The 16988-nt window shown below is 41.1% G+C and overlaps 1 protein-coding gene across 2 annotated transcripts in view; it reads right to left on the reverse strand.

Annotated features, from left to right (window-relative positions):
* Positions 1-920: 920 nt before the first annotated feature.
* OSBPL2 (oxysterol binding protein like 2) overlaps positions 921-16988 on the reverse strand; it is a 35792-nt gene continuing 19724 nt past the window's right edge. Inside the window, exons 4-14 of one of the 2 annotated variants that reach the window (XM_014956663.1) lie at positions 16687-16762; positions 15413-15547; positions 14764-14861; positions 13866-14048; positions 10819-10926; positions 9491-9580; positions 8733-8856; positions 6832-6960; positions 6028-6151; positions 4803-4893; positions 921-3615 (exon numbers count right to left, since the gene is read on the reverse strand). In XM_014956663.1, the coding sequence (XP_014812149.1) occupies positions 3513-3615; positions 4803-4893; positions 6028-6151; positions 6832-6960; positions 8733-8856; positions 9491-9580; positions 10819-10926; positions 13866-14048; positions 14764-14861; positions 15413-15547; positions 16687-16762 (1261 nt within the window). In that variant the 3' untranslated portion in view covers positions 921-3512. The remainder of the gene's footprint in view (positions 3616-4802; positions 4894-6027; positions 6152-6831; positions 6961-8732; positions 8857-9490; positions 9581-10818; positions 10927-13865; positions 14049-14763; positions 14862-15412; positions 15548-16686; positions 16763-16988) is intronic. The other variant, XM_014956655.1, reaches the window with a different exon arrangement.

The raw sequence follows: 16988 nt of genomic DNA on the forward strand, positions 1-16988 counted from the left end.
TCAGGGGCGGCGGCCCCAAGCGCCTGCTGTGTCACGGCGGCGCAAGATGGCGGCGCCCCCGCCCGCCCGCCAAGCAGAGGCCGCAGCCGGCGCGTCTCCAAAACCACCTTTATTGCCATTTACAGCTTTTACAGCGCAACGGTCGCGTCCGCAGACCTGTACAGGGCAGGGCTGTCAACACAGGGAGGCGGCGGTTACTAAATATTACAAAAATAAACCCGTTTCAGTGAGGGGGCTCCCTGCCCTCCCACAACTCGAGCGACCCCAATCCCGGGCCTTGGGAGGAGCCGCGGGGCAGACCCCGCTCCCCGAGGGAAGAGGCTTCATCTGTTCTCTTAAAAACATTTTTCAGCAAGAAAGCTACTGAGAAATTATTTTTCATTATTACACAAGAATGAATCCTGCTAATTAGCTCTGGTTTGTTTAGGCTATGTGCTTCCTGTCCTCATTAATCCGGGTGCCGATAAGGATACAAATGCTGCTGCCCAGCTACTGCCTGGGGCTCCCTCAGGCTCAGGAGCAGAGGCCACCGCAGCCATTACAGGTCATTCCCCACTTGCCCCCGTCCCCCCTCGGCCCCTCCGCCATCACCCGGCCCCATCTCCCTGCCCTCACCCCTCAGGGCTGCTATGGAGCCCCATGGGCTGGAAGAAAGCCTCTATGGCAGGGCAGGAGGTGTTCAAAGTACCCATTTAAGTCATCTTTGAACCAAAGCCAAGCCCCAGAGGTGGCTGAGTCAAGCCCGAGCCATCTCCAGCCGCCCTCCATCTCTCTGGCCCCACCAGGCAGCTGCCCTGGTACCAAAGTCTCCCTCAAAAACCTCTGTCACCATCTAGAGGCCCAAAGGGTATTCAGTATTTGTTCTAATTTCTTTCTAGATGTTTTTTTCTACATAGCTGTATTAACATATACTAACACAGTTATCTTATATACAGTGTTTAATCAAGTTATAAAAGTGACATTCTTTCAAAAGGTGCAAAGTTATTAACGTTTTGACACGTAAACTACTGAGGCGAGATCTGCATTGAAAATAAAACCTTTTCACTTTCCGAGCTCTAGGAGTCCCGCGGCTCCGGCCAAGCACAGTCGACAGTGAGGGGAGAGTTGTTAATAAGTGTTGTCAATGAAGAACAATAAATTAAAAAAAAATGGTTTTGGAACCAAACTGAAATTTTACTCAAAACTTTACACTAAAGGAAGGGGAGAAGGGGGTAAAGACAAAACCAATGACGTGTTCTTACTTTAGAAATCTTCCCAGTTTCTCCTTAAATCCCATGAAGATTCTATACTGAAGTTTGGATTAAACGCGTTGTTAGAATTTTTTCATGCATTCACATAATCACAAGGCTGTAGGTCTTTGAATTTAAATCATAACTGAGACGAGAGGGACGCTAACCTGTACACTTCTTCTTATAAACATAGTATTTCTTTAGCAATTATTCTACAGTTTTTCCATTAAGGCAAATTCTATTTATATGTATTGTTTTAAAAACACTACTCCAGCATTAAACATACTATTTAGTTTAAGCAAGTTTTAGACTCCTATGAGATGTTCAACTGGCTTAATAGGTGAATCCTTTCAATCCTCACCAAGCAAAGGCTTCCCTACGCAGCCTCCAGCGAGTTTGGAAAGGGGGTTACAGGGCCTGGCCTGGTCATTAAAGTTCATTTTTTTAAATAAAATATATTTTTTACGCTGTCCCACATGGATCAGCAATGTCCTTTTTAAAAAGCAAAGGGTCTGTGCGCTCACTGGGAATAAACACAGCCCTTTTGTCCCCGCCGTGTCACCGAGTGTGGCTTGGGAGTCCCAGAGATGGGCAACCAGCACAAAGTACAGCTTCTGGCCACTGAATGAAGTTGCCACAAGCACGTTTCAGATGAGACCCTCACCGACTGCCCTGGAGTTTTACAGTTTCTCTTATGTTTCCAGTGAAGACAACAACAAAGTTTCTCCTGAATTTAAAGTTAATCCAATCATTAGATGCATGATCTGATACAAAAAGATTTTCTCCATCAGTATGTTCATTTTTGTTCTGCTTTTTAATCCTGTGGCTGGGAGAGAAGCACTTCAAAAATCTACTCTTTGGCTGAAACCACAAATGAGTCCAAACATCAATCAGACACGTTCTTCCACAACCAGCTCAACACCAGCAATTTCCAAATTACTGTAAACTGAACAGCAGCGCAGCCGCTCTCCGCTTTTGCCTGGTTACTCAAGTAAAAACTTCCATAAAAGAGGATGCAACAGTAGGATTAGTTTTAATTACTGGACAGAATTTTTCAGGCCTCTCTCCCCCTTTACCCCCCCTCCCCGAAGTGTACCGCTTGGAAGAAAATGAATGCGTCAATTCAGTAATTGATTATTTCCAGTATTATATGGCTTCCATGGCTTGATATGGAACAACAAAAAAAAAATAAAATCCCACTTTTTGACATCACGTGCTCACAGAAAACTTGTAACAGGTATAATTCTGCCAAAGCTTTAAATTGGATTCTGCTTTTTCACAAGATACAAAACGGACATGACCTAATAATGAAAAACATGCAAACAAAAAACTTCCCCAAAACCTGAACCTGTGGGATTATACACACCAAAGTGCTTCAAAGGAAAGTTTAGCCTAGAAGCTTACACAGTGCCAAAGCTGCCAAAGGTAGTGCGGAATTGCTAAGCCTCCCAGTGGTAGCAAGCAATATATTTTTACATTTTAACCGCCTCGACGCTCCTGCCATGGCTTCCCAAGCTCCTGGGGTTTTAAGAACAGCATTTGACTTCAGAAAAAGCGCCCTTTTTCTGGCGCCCTTCTCCTGCCGTACGCCTGAGGTGATGTTATCACAGGTACACAGTTTAACGCTCACAGTGTCCCAAAGTTGTGAAGACTCTGTAACAAACAACTACAGCTCCAGCAGCTCAGGTTGGGTGTTTGTTTCCCCGAGTCTCTGAATTATTGACTGGTATTGAGAGGGGGGCAGGAGCTCCAGCCCCCCCGTAGTGCTACATACCGTAGGGTATTCACATGCATCTCTCCACGGGGAGTTATCCACAGCACTGGATTTCATCCTGTTGGTACCACATTAGCTTTTCATCCCTGCTCCCAGTTCCAAAAACTTCAGCTTCTTCGCTATTGTACTAAGTTACAAGGATATTATCTCTATTTTATTTAAGTTACGTAGTTTTCAAGGATGTTATGTGCTCTATCGGATATAGCGTATCTTCCTGACAAAGAAACTAGGGAGAAAAATGAAGAACCAAGGGTCCCTTTGAAAATTAGTGAAAAAGTGATTGAAATAATGATTTCAGGTGCAGCTTTATGGAAAGAACACAACAGTATTTAAATATTTGGCAATCCAACGTTAGTGATAATTAAATTCTTGATTGTTGCCGGATAGAATTTTTGTTAAAATTTACTTAGAAAAGCTGGTTTTTGCTATCGACAAAACCAGAGGAACTGGCTTGGAATGAAATCTAGTAACTAGATGTCCAGGTGAGATGAGCAATTGGTTCCGTAATTTCAGTATATGTCTGGACAGTCTGAGAAATTTCTATCAAAATAGCCACCTGAGTACAGCCAGTCTGCAGTCCCGGTGTAGGGGTTAGTGCCTTGATGAAACCATCTGTAAAAAAGAAAAGAACAAAAAGAAACAATAAAAGAAAAAAAAAAATAGAGGGAACAGTTATTAATAGGGGAAAAAAACAACTTCTTTCACAAAACATTGTAAGAACATACTAGTATTTCTTATCAGAAAAAAATTCTTAGGAAATATTCAGAACATGAAAAATAAGGCATTGAACTTCCTACACAATTTTAAGCACCCTGTAAAGCATCTTTTTAATTTTTTTTAATATATAAAGTCAAGGAGGAGTATGAAATGGATTTTAAAATTGCTGTCCTATTCCAAATAAAAATAGTTTTGCTACTCCAGACTATACATTAATTACAGATATTTATTTTTACTTTAAAAGAATATCAAATCAGTTACACAATCCTGTTTGTAAATCTGTCCAAACAGGAAACAGTTTTGTTCTGCGGAGCTGGACTTTGCTCAGAGCATTAACAGATGCTCCCTTTTTAGCCACGTTGACTGAAAACAATTTTATGTTCTCTGGAAGAGATTTTCAAAGGCATTAACTGGAATTAGTCTGGAGCTGCTCCTCCAGGCGCTGGGAAGAGAATGCTTTCTCTTCTGAATTCCATGAAATCATGGAAGCATCCCAAAGTTCTTGCCTTTGAGGAAGCACCTGCAGAAACTGGCCGAGAGCAGAGCCTGAATGCACTGCGGCGCGTCTGTGGAAAGCAGCCAGCAGAGCAGGAACCAAATCACATCTACACCCGAGATGTCACCTGAACACGCTATCAAAAAAGCAATTTCGGAAGTATCCAAGCCAAGAAGTCCTAAGAGTGCCAAAATAAAAGACCCTGGAGAACCACAACATCCGACTAAACCGCCAGAAGCTGGACAGAAATTGGTTAAAGGAGAGACGAGACTTAATATTCAGTCTAACAAAAATGCCACCTCTGTGGGTTTTAAAAAACAAACCCAAAAAAATCCAGCGTTGCCACAGGAGTTAATTATGACCAGCTTCAGCATTTGTTATTTGATAATTTCTCCAGGACGAAGTTATCAGAAATTTTGGCTTCCAGCTACATTATTTAATTGTTGACCCAGCAAATGCTTGAAGTGACACTACAAATTGTGCTGTCATGCAGGAAATCAAACACGGGCTGTCTTCAAACAACCCATTTCAAGCAGAATTCAAAATCCTGAGCACTAAGCAAGTGCCCAGCCTCCTTCCCCCTTACCGTGTCTGCCACTCCACTTCGTCCTTCGCACGCTCCTTGCGAGCAGCTCTTTGTTTCTCTTCTAGCCTCTCTTTTTCTTTGCTAGCCACATCTAACAGACATTTCAAGAGAAATTGGTTACTTGGCAAAATAGAAACACAACTCCAGAAAGCACAGAAAAGACTGCAAAAAAAAGAAATATAGTTCATTTCAGGAAGAGAAAGCCTTTGCTGTGCGCAATCGCACTGAACAACGGAAATCTCAGGCAACAAAAAATGAAAACTGGCATTTCAGAGAAGTTGCTACTGCAAACACGGAGTCAAAACTGAAGTCGTGGTGTTTTATCTGTCAGAAACACTGCACCCAGACAGCGGGAAAGCATTTCGATTAAGTGTAATAGAGTGATTTTTTTCACTATTTGGCCATGTGTTTTTTCTGCCAAACGCCAGAGCAGCCCAGCGTGTGCCTTCACCATGTCCCTCCAGACAAACACCAGAGCAAGAGAGCCCAGGTCTGGCAGGTGCCCCCAAGGTGACAAACACACACATACACCATAACTGGGGACAGGAGTCCTGGGATCCACCTTGGACACATGACCTCTCCCAGACTTTTCTGGGAGAAAACACACATCATACATTGTTCAAAAACATGTTCATTAACAGGGGATGAAAAAGAGTTAAGGCCACTTGGGAAGGAGAAAATGAAGACAGTTGTTCCTGTATCAACCAGCCTCCCTCCAGTCACCCCTCTCCAAACTTACTGCACTATTTCCTCCAGCAAACACATACCCATGTTTCCGTTCTCCATGTTCCTGATATCCGGACGTAGCCGGCAGTCGGTGGGAGCTAATATTGCTTCCATGCCTTTTTCCAGCTCATTGAGACTCACAGCAAAACTGGTAAAATTGTACATCTTAAAAACAAATTAAAGATAACATAGAAGTTATTTTGGCAAAGCGGCACAGGGTTCCCTGCACCCAATGGATACAACAGAACTTCCAAGAGAAATAACAGAGTCAAACCCTCTCCCACTGCTTACCCCAAAAGCAAGGTTGGGCTCATACAAAACTAGATGTTATTTTTTGTTGGAGGGGAGGGATAAGGAAGGGCAGAAGGGCTGAAGACAGTTCCTGTATCAACCAGCCTCCCTCCAGTCACCATGAAGACAGTTGTTCCTGTATCAACCAGCCTCCCTCCAGTCACCCCTCTCCAAACTTACTGCACTATTTCCTCCAGCAAACACATACCCATGTTTCCGTTCTCCATGTTCCTGATATCCGGACGTAGCCGGCAGTCGGTGGGAGCTAATATTGCTTCCATGCCTTTTTCCAGCTCATTGAGACTCACAGCAAAACTGGTAAAATTGTACATCTTAAAAACAAATTAAAGATAACATAGAAGTTATTTTGGCAAAGCAGCACAGGGTTCCCTGCACCCAATGGATACAACAGAACTTCCAAGAGAAATAACAGAGTCAAACCCTCTCCCACTGCTTACCCCAAAAGCAAGGTTGGGCTCATACAAAACTGGATGTTATTTTTTGTTGGAGGGGAGGGATAAGGAAGGGCAGAAGGGATGGAAATCACACCTTTCATTTTTTTAAGCTGTCTTTGCTTCAGAGGATCAAGGCAAATTTTCCTCTAGATGTAATATTTAACAGCATGATTTTTTTGAAAAAAAAATTACCCACACTTAAAAGACCAAAAAGTCTTGTTGAAACTATTGAAGTTAATATCCAGCTGTGCAATTACTGCATTTTTCTGGAAGCCTGTCCTCCAAGAGCAGGCGCAGCAGAAGGGGACGTGTGTCCCTGCAGCCACCCCGAGTGCAGAGACCTCGCAGGTTAACCCAAGACACCGGACTCGTTCTTTCCACCAGCTTCGACACAGCAGAGGTGCTTTCAGCACAGGAATGAACCACTGAGCTCGTGTAATATCACTATTACAGAGCCTGACAATCCGCACACTAAGGACAGACACTTCCATGGGGTTTCTCTTGAACATCACGCAGCAGAGACAGCAAAACACAGACTGACTGGAACAGTTAGTTACCTGCGATGAGTTTGGTGGCCTACAATTTATTCTCCAAAGCAATTTACTGCCTGGTATGAACTGCACCGTGTCTTGAACCTCTGGCATATCGTCAGCCTCATCATTTTCAGATTTAATAACATCTTCACTCTGAAACAGAGATAACTCTTGGCAGGGGAACAAAGGGAAATTGGACAGTTTCATCTAGAGTTTTACACTGACGGTTGAAGAATCTGTTCGAATTTGAGATATTAAACACGCTCCTGTACTTCTGCCTCATCCCTCATGTTTGCTTCACTCTCATTTTTATCTTAATGTCTTGCTCCTGAGATCTCTGAATAGTCTCTCATCACCTATCTACAACTTGAAAGTCTGTTTTAAAAAAAATAATAATAGTAAATTAATGTCTTCCAGAAACCTTTTCTCTAGCTTCCCTTCTATCCCAGCCACAGCTTAGTCTGCCCTGACCTGACTATTCCTTCTTCAGGTTGAAATGAGCAAAGAATGCAATTTAAGGCCATTATGAGAACTGGTTAAGAAAGACAATAGGGCACGTCTGCCTCCAGATATTGCTTCATCATTTGCAAAAGATTTGGATGTGCGATTAAAAAAAACAGATGCGCACTTGTTTCAGTCTGATTTCCTATGATTCAGAGTTTAATAACTATTATCATTGCCAATTTTCTCACTTTGAAGACTGTGTACTTAAGTTTATAAATACGGCAGCTTTCCTTCCAAGCTCTGTTGTTATCAGCTGCACTGCTCTAACGCAGATAGAAAATCAAATGCAGTATCTTCAAAGAGGCTGCTCCCAGAATCTGAGAGAATCTGTCGCAGGACACAGACAGCTACACTGTGGAATTTCACTGGATTTCACCATCAGAAACTTTTTAAAACCACACCCACCAGAAGGGAAGTTTGGGGGAAGTAACACCCGAGAGTGACAGTACCACAGTCTTTCTCCCTCCCCTCACTCCCACCTCCTTTCTATTTTCTTTCTGCCCCTTCTGACACAGCTCATTTATTTTATTCAAAAATATCCTATTAAGTTAAACAAGGCCTGTTTTATACTCCAGAAAACAGCTCCATATGGTTAAGATTCTAATTTCAATCATTTGGTTTGATTATTCATTATTTAAAAGACTCTTTTAGACAACTTTCCATGTCAACATCTGGTTTACTGTTAGATGGTTCCCTATCTAAATATAGATTCAACAGGAAGGAAGGAAAGAGTTGATTTTCAGACGATGAACAGAATCTTATTATTTTTTTTAAAAAAGTCAAAACATTAGCTTGTACCATGACAGACTCCAGAGCCAAAAGCAAGTACTGTTGTTGCTCTGGATTCTTCTGATGAGAATACTTTTAAAAAGAAGTTTGAGCCTTGTAACATTAAGAGTGATTAGCTTCTGTTTAACTTATTTGCAATGAGCAACCAAGGTGATGTGATGAAAAATCCCTACGTGCTTCCAGCCCCCCTTGTTTTCAGGGCTCTCTACATCACAAATTCTGATAGGCTGCATCACCAAAAACTATAACTGGCTTTAAGAACATGTAATTTCTTATCTTTTTTTGTTTTAATGCCCAAATCCTAGTACTTCTACATCTGGAGTTGGCAGCAGAACCACTTTCCTCCTTCAATGACTGGACAACATCAGCTGGGGGTTGATGTTTGATGACTTCTCTTCGACAAATCTCTGTGAGCTCTCTTCAATCCGAGCAGCTCACACTGAAGTCTGACCACACAAGTTCCAAGTGCAAAGCCTGCTCACAGGACTAACACTGCCCCATCTCTGACCCCCAACGAGACACGGACTGGTTTAACCCTCCATTCACCACCACTTCTGACCATTTCTATAAAGCAGATGCTTTCCTTTAATTTCTCATATTTCTTTTCTCCCTAAAGAACCCCTTAACCTTACCGGCTTCAATTTCTTCTGCTCCCCACCTCTCTTCTCATTCTTTTTGTAGGTCTCATACGTAGTGGGGTCAGTGCACCATAAACATTCTGTCCACTTGCCATAGATCACACACAGCTTCTTTCTGCTGCAGAGAAAGCAAGAGAGACACAGATTTTGCTTCTTATAAAGCCTTCGAATCCAAGTCATGCAGATTCTGATCTATGCTAAATACCCAGCTTCCTACTTTTTTTTTTTATTTTATGTTTCTTTGCAGATTTCTTATGATAATGCAAAGAAGTTTCAGCTTATTCCAGACCTCCTGGCATTCAGTCCCACAGAACGTGTCTCCATGACTCAGTCACACACTTTTCCCACTGCTGAAATGAGTGTGGGTGCAACAAAGCCAACATTTCACCAGACAGAGACTCAGAATCACCAAACAGGTTTGGGTTTGAATAAAATTTTCTAATAACCATATTCTTATTATTTTAACGTGAAGACTGGAATTGTGACTGTACAACAGTGAAATCAGTTGTGAGTACTCTGCATCTTCCCTGGATACCTTTACTTCCAAAGACCAGACTGGAGAGTTTTCCTAATAACATTTAAAATTATCATCCTGGAATCAAGGGATTTGATGCTGACACAGGGAAGAGAAATGGGTGACAATCTGCATTGCCACCAACTTTGCAGTCATGCCAGTTGCTGTCATGATGCCAGCACTGAAGAAATGACACAGTGCTTAGAAACAGAGAGGCCAAGAGGCTTTTCTCACTTACTTTTTGTCCTGAATGTATCCCTCTACTCTGTGAAGCTCCTTCCCAAACAGTCCACACGGTTTAAAGTTAAGGACACATTTATCTCCAGTACTGTAGAGGAAATAAGCACATACTTAGAGCAGGAAGGCACTAAATACATTAGTAAGTTTACTTTCTTACCTTATTTAGCTTTTTTCATATAGTTATGATTAGCTGAGGGATAGTTATTTGTAACATTATTTTTCTTTAGTTATGGTTTATTATCTGACCGGGGAATTAAACAAGGCACACACATTTCAAAGCTCCAGAAAATGGACAGAAAAGAAATCAATGTCCACAGGAAAACATCAGCCCGTGAAAGCCAACTGAAAACATGACTGCAATCTGAGTTTCAAGTATATCTAAAACATACCAAAAGTACTAGGAATAATACAGAATGCAGTCTTGTGTGCTACTTCACCCACACTATTAATTAACCACATTTCAGATTATCTGTTTACAGCTAACTGTAATGAGAAATAACTTTTATAAATGACCTACACAGGAAAATCTAGTGTTACGGGCATTCAAAAGTTACCTCTAAATTGTATACCAAAATTCTATTCCTACATAGGCACCAAAAAGTTCCTACGTCAGGCAGACAGAATCCAGGGACCAGCCTGGGGCTTTGGGCCAATGTAAGAGACAGGGTTGTAGATTTGATGCTGAGAGAAGCATCCAAACAGCAGCTGCTGGATTAAAGCTCCCAGTTATTGACAGAAAAACATGTGCAGAAGTAATACAGTCTTCACAAAATTCTCTCCCTCATCATTACTGGAGATAATTTATTTTATACAAAGCAAAAAGCTTTTCTATAGGCAGTTGGCAGAGCAATTGACATGCCCCAAGTTCCCATTATCAGTCATTTTTCTGTGCTGCACCCTTAATTCGTGACATTCTTTATTTTCAAAACTAAAAAGAGAGCCAAATCACGATGACCACGATGATGGAGGTCAACTGCAAGCCTCCAATTAATCCATTTAATGGTTCTGGAGTTAAATTTAATTTCTGTTCTCTGTCAATAGGGTTGAATTTGAATGAGTAACTCGCACACGTAAAATCTTTGTACCCCATAAGCCATCTAGCCCTGTGCCTTTTCATGAATATTATTAAGATACTAAGCCAAGTTCAATGAACATTATGCATTTGTCAGAAGAAAAAAGAAAAAAAAAAGCTAAGACTTTGGACCTACAAAGCAAAGGTTCCCTGTGTAATGTCATGTCACAGAAATCACAACTCTCTGCTTTGGAAGGGAAGTGCCCACCCAGCAGTCCCTAGAAGCCAACCCTCAGCTTCACAATTAGCATTACCTGTGATTTACAATTTCTACCGTTCCGTATTGTTCTAACCACAGTTTTCCAATAATTACATTATGTACACAACAGGTTGGATTTGTCCATGTGTAAGCTTCATTATGTCTGCAAAGAAAACAGAGAAGTACATCGTTTTCCTGAGTCTGAGATGGAATGGAAGCCTGTTTTCAATTCTCTTCATGACAAGGCAAAATATTTAGTGTTCCTGCGAACAGGCGGCAGTTAAATTCAAACAGAAAAGAAACAGACTTTTCTTTATAAGCCAACAATGTGCTGTATCTAAACAGTAGAGCAAGTGGTAACCCCCTTATTTTAATTCCTTCTCACAGAGTTGGAACAGTAAGTTTTATAGTTGCTGCACTTTTGATTACAGATTCCAGCCCAACATAAACAGCCGTCCAGCAATTCAGCATTTTCACTGGCACTTTTAAAGCCGTATGTGATAAAACTGAATACTGGCAGAAGAACACCTTTAGGTATGTGTTTGTCAGTCCAGTTCTCCTGCCAGTATTACAGTACACAGCAGCACCACACACTTCTTCCTCATGCTCTTTCTTGTAAACCTCTATCATAATCTGGAGTACCTTTTTTTTTTGTTGTTGTGATAAAAAAGCACTGAAGATAAATCTGTGAGTCTTCCAGCAGAGAGGTTAGTCACTGCCAGCTTTGAGTCAGGTTTGACACAAAAGGTTGCTCAGATTAACCCACTTGAACAGTTTCTGTTTTACAAACACTGGGTGGAAAAGGCTTTTGAACCCAAAGAGAGTGAAACGGGTCACCAGCTGCAGAAGTGATTTGCACAAATACACCACAAGTTTCCACATGGGTAGATGAGGCTGCTCCAGTGTCACTAAAGGCAATTTTGGGTGGCTGCGTGTGGTTTGGGGGTTTTTCTGGTTGGTTGGTTGACATTAGCGGGACACAATAGCACTATATTCAAGCTTCGTACACATGACATTTAAAAATCCAATTTATTGCTCAATTTCATCCTTTTCCCAAAGATTTACTGAGAAGGAAAAGTCCTAGAATTGAAGAATTTTCCATTTATTTTCATTCTGGTTGTCATGTTTTGTGAGAAACTTTACCAAGCTGAGTTAACAGATCCTAAATCCTTAAAAAAGGCATTATTCCAAAACTGGTCAAAATGTTAACCTGTCAGTCCTATTGTCACTGGCTTGGTGGAGTCAAAGCCATCTATTCTCACTTATGCTGGTAAAAGAAACACTGAAGTTACCTGGTTGGGAATCAATCCACCTTAGGAAAGTTTGCAAACTCTATTTTAATACAAAAAATACCGAAACAAGCAGAGTCCCCTTTGTAACAAATGCCTCGTTCTTCTACTCCCAGTAAGCGTGGAGAGAACACTCCTATTTAATGTTTCCAACTGGTCTGTCATTTTCCAGCACACAACAAAACCAGAGAGTCAAAGTCATTTCCACAGCAAACTGTCCTCAAGCACACTTTAGAACAATCACTACTGCTCAAGTGGGGGAAAAAAAAACCCCAAACCCCCCAAATTCATCCCGCCAGCCTCAGCACTCATTTTTATTCATGAACTACTCGACACCACCAGCTGCACAGCCTAGAACAAAATACCAGCCACTCCTGGCCAGCACTGATAAATCGAAACACTCACTTGTGCTGGAGGAGTGAGGAGGAAGAGCGTTTCCTAAAGCGTGTTTTGCAAACACAGCCCTGGGTAACACAAACCCAGCACTTAACACCGACTCCCAATTTCACTTCCCAAACAGCTCCTCCTTCACCCAGGCCCTGAGCAGTTCTCAATCTGCTCACCCCAGCAGAAGGGGGTGAATCACGACACCGAGAGGCTCGATTTTATTTCAAATCCTGCTGCCAACTTGAAGCAATTACTTAAAATAAATGATTTAATCATTTATACTCCAGTTTAAATCTGTGCCTTGTAATTTGATTAGGCAGAGCAGGAATTTTAATAGTCTTCTAAATAAAGGCTCTCTCTCCAGTAACAAACTTTATTTTTGTCACGTCTGTGTTCTACACTCACATTCATAGCTCCTTCAACATTCATAAGAAATTTCCTGTTTTCATCACCATTGGTTCCCCAAGTATCACCATGTGTCCCCAGGTGGGCCCCTCACCACAAAAAAGCCATTGAGGGACTGGAGTGTGTCCAGACAAGGGTGATGAAGCTGGTGAGGGGTCTGGAGCACAAGTCTTGTGAGGAGAGGCTGAGGGAGCTGGGGGGGTTCAGCCTGGAGAAGAGGAGGCTGAGGGGAGCCCTTCTCGCTCTCTCCAACTCCCTGAAAGGAGGGTGTAGCCAGGGGGGGGTCGGTCTCTTCTCCCAAGGAACAGGCGATGGGACAAGAGGAAATGGCCTCAAGTTGTGCCAGGGGAGGTTCAGATTGGAGAGTAGGGGAAATTTCTACACTGGAAGGGTCATTAAGCCTTGGAATGGGCTGCCCAGGGAAGGGGTTGAGGCCCCATCCCTGGAGGGATTTAAAAGCTGGGTTGACATAGTGCTTAGAGACATGGGTTAGTGATGGGTTTTATCAGAGTTAGGTTGATGGTTGAATCTTAAAGGTCCCTTCCAACCCTGACAATTCTATGATTCTATCCAAGACCAGTTCATATTTTTATAAGCTTTGGAAGATGAGATGCCAGCAGCTTGACAAATAAACTATACTTTCAAAAGAAGTCAATGCTTGATATGGCAGGCAAAGCTGCCTCTTTAGTGAAACCAAATGTCAAGAAGTTTCATAATTAGATATTTCAACCAACCTCAGAGTTAGGCCTGAGGAAAGCTTTTATAAAAGCATCTTTAAGTGTTCAATTGCAGAATACTTTTTCTGCAACTCTTTCTTAGTGGCTGCTTGTGTCCTACTGGGGAAAGCTCAAGAGTCTCTGTGCATTTTACAAGTTAATGTGAAAATTAACTTGTAAATAAATTCTTGCAACCTCATCAGCAATCAGCTCTGAAGGGTCAGCAAAATGATTACCACCTATTTCTTCATCCAAGTAAATGGTCAGGAGATCAACACAGAAAAGTATTTACTTCTCATACTCACTTCAGAAGCTCCAAAGTAATTGTTCCCCGAGGCTCCGCTTCTATGCTCTTCCCCCAAAATTTTAGTTTGGGATAAATTGATCCATGAAAAATAAAGTCCTTATTGAGGCCTTCAGAATAAAATGCACTAATAGGTGGGTGGTGGCTGACTTGCTCAGATATAAACCTAAATCCTAAATCCTCCCTATAACAACAAAAAAAAGAGCATTAAACAGGAAATATTTTTTCAAAATGTTACAAGAGAAAAGAGTTATTTGATACTTTTAAAAAGTTTGAAGGATTTTTAGATTAAACTGAAGGTGAGACTCTTCCCTTTCTAGTCCCACGACACATTTACAGTTCATGAAATGAAAGAGATTGTACTCTGAACAACTCTCACCTTCATACCCCAAACCAATGCACATTCAAACACCCAAATGACTTTCTATCCAAAAAGGGCTTTTGAAGAAATTTTACTGAAATAATTCTTGAAAATACTGAACCTCTTTGGGTGGCAGTGCAAGGTCTGACTGAAAATTCTTTTCTCCACCGCACACATATCACCCATTTATGGGTGGAAATCCTGCAGCCCAACTCCTCTACCTGACACGACCAGCAAGACTGTATTTAAATTAATTAACAGTCTCTGGTCAGGAAATGTCTTTTGTGAAAGAACACACACCATTTTTTCTCTGAATAATTTAAAGAATACTCCGCCTAAACCTAGAAATAAAATTATTAGCTTTTATAACAACTTCTCAAAGGTTCTGAGATAGTTTGGGGAAAAGATTTTTCGCTACAGTCCAAAATATATTTTAGTAGCTTTTTATTTCTTTCACGGAATAAACAACCAAACTAGTATGAGTCTGCCAACTCAAGAACACAAATAGCCCCAGCTCCCAATTTAAAGTAATTATTACCTGGTTAATTCATAGGTTTCTCCTAACAGTGGGTTAAATGGTTTGCCAGTTCTCTCCCACTGAGAAGCTACAGCAGAAACTGCAAAAGCAGCTACAGCCTATAATCAAATTAAGAACACATTGTTATGAGAACAGTACATTAAAGCTCTGAGCTTAATATTTTATATTTGTTGCACATTACAGTATTTCATTATTCTTCCAAAAAGGAAGCACTGTATGTTCAACCACTTTTGAAGAAGAAGAGAGTAATAAAACTTGTCTCTGTCGCAACAATTTTTCACTCCGTAACTTAAGAAATTCTGGAGCCGCTCAACTAATCAATTTAGGGTGACTTAAAGCCAAGATCTCATCTTCACAAGACATAAAACCAGTCACAGTTAAAGCAGTCCTGAAAAGATTTAGGGCCTTGGGCACCACCAGTTGCAGTGTGCTCCTGCACTAGACTTTGGCTCAAACTCTGCACAGCATCAAGTGTGAAAGTGTCACAAACACCCGATCCAGCCACTATGGAACCAGAAACTTGTCCGGACAAATCCAGACGTTCTTGTGATAGCCTCAGAGAAAGAAATACACTCAAGTGAGAAATTGTCTTAAAATAAAGACTCTGGGCGAGAAGAAAGTCTGCTGACTGAAGCAGAAGGTGAGTTACCTGCATTCTCTCCAGGGGGTCTGCCTGGCTACAAGCCTTGTTGATGAGGTATATGTGTTCCATGTATTCTGTTATTCGCTGAAGGAAACTCAATGGCTCGTTGAAAACAATGGGCATCGTAATCTTAGACAGCTCCTACATAACAAAAGGGTAAGTCAATTTCTTCAACACAACACGAAGTTAAAAACTGACAACAACAAGCATTTTGAAAATAAGCTGTGGGTTAGTTTATCAGTACCATTCCTCAAAAGCCATCTGGGAAGCCTATAGCAGACCTCTAAGTGCTAGAGCTGAAGGGCTAGAAACACTGCAGCACGCTGCTAGCCATCTGAAAGAGTAAGCAACCTCAAGAAGTGGTCCAGCCAACTATTAAATTCCAGAAAAATGTTACCTTCTATTCTGTGCTCTACATAAAACAGAAGAGGTTAAAATTCCTGTAGATAGCAGCAATACTGTGCCAACCAGCTCATTACTGATATGTAAGTACCACGCATTCCTTTGAAATCCTCACATACCTTTTTGCATAAAATCTATTTTACTGTGGTAACCACAAATTATTTTTTAAAAGGAACAGTTACATAAAGAATAGGATTTGAATTGCTCTAACAAATTTTAGTGGCTTTATTTAGAGCAACATGTTATTTGCGTCAGAATGTTTCTCGTTTTACACGTGGATACAAGACAGACATAGAGGCCACACAGAGATTTCCAATTCCCCAGGTCTTCTACCCTATCCAAGCAAATTTGGATATTTACAAAGTTTAATTACAAAGTTGCACTCATGACTGAGCCATAAAGCAACACTTAAGTGCTTAAAACTTAAATCTATCCCTTCAATCAGATGAAAGCAATTGTTTTTTGGCACAAACTGCTTACATTATGGAAGGGGGGAAAAAAATCCACAAAAAACCCCCCATGCTAAAGTAAAGCCCTAAATCATATTTTTCTAAGTAAACAATAAAAAAATCCAGAGAAGAGCATTGTGTTAATCAAACCATATTCCACTATTTTTTAAATGGCTTTAGTCTGGTTCTTACAGGACAGCATTAGAAATGCCAATCCACAAACTCCAATAGCTAAAGCAATGAGGAAACAGTACCATTACTAAATGGATGCTGAGATTTAGAGAGCTGCAGTTTAAGATGATGTTCCCTACAGAATAAAAAATGCAAAATGCACCACGTATTAATCTGTGTCTTAAGGTTTAAGCAATAAAATTAACCACTTGAAGTCAGGAGATGTAACATCAGCATATTTCATCCAAGCCAACTTACCAGTCCAATGCATTTTTTTAATATGCTCCACACACTAAAATCACTTCTAGAAAACATCGGGGCGGGTAATGATGTCCTGTAATTAGGAAAAAACAACTGTCATTATCAGCCCCTTAAACAACAAGACATTTTTATTTGTAGGCATTGAATTTATTTATAAATGAAGCAAAGCATTAACCTAGAGCTGACACAGGAAGCAGAGGAGTGAAATGTCTTTTCAGCTCCAGAGAATTAGCCTCTTCCAACATTAACAGAAATGGCCCAGAAGATAAAGAGCCAGCATGTACTCACTTCTCATTTAC

Source organism: Calidris pugnax, unplaced genomic scaffold (genome assembly GCF_001431845.1).
Source record: "Calidris pugnax isolate Ruff unplaced genomic scaffold, ASM143184v1 scaffold50, whole genome shotgun sequence".
Taxonomy (NCBI): Eukaryota; Metazoa; Chordata; class Aves; order Charadriiformes; family Scolopacidae; genus Calidris; species Calidris pugnax.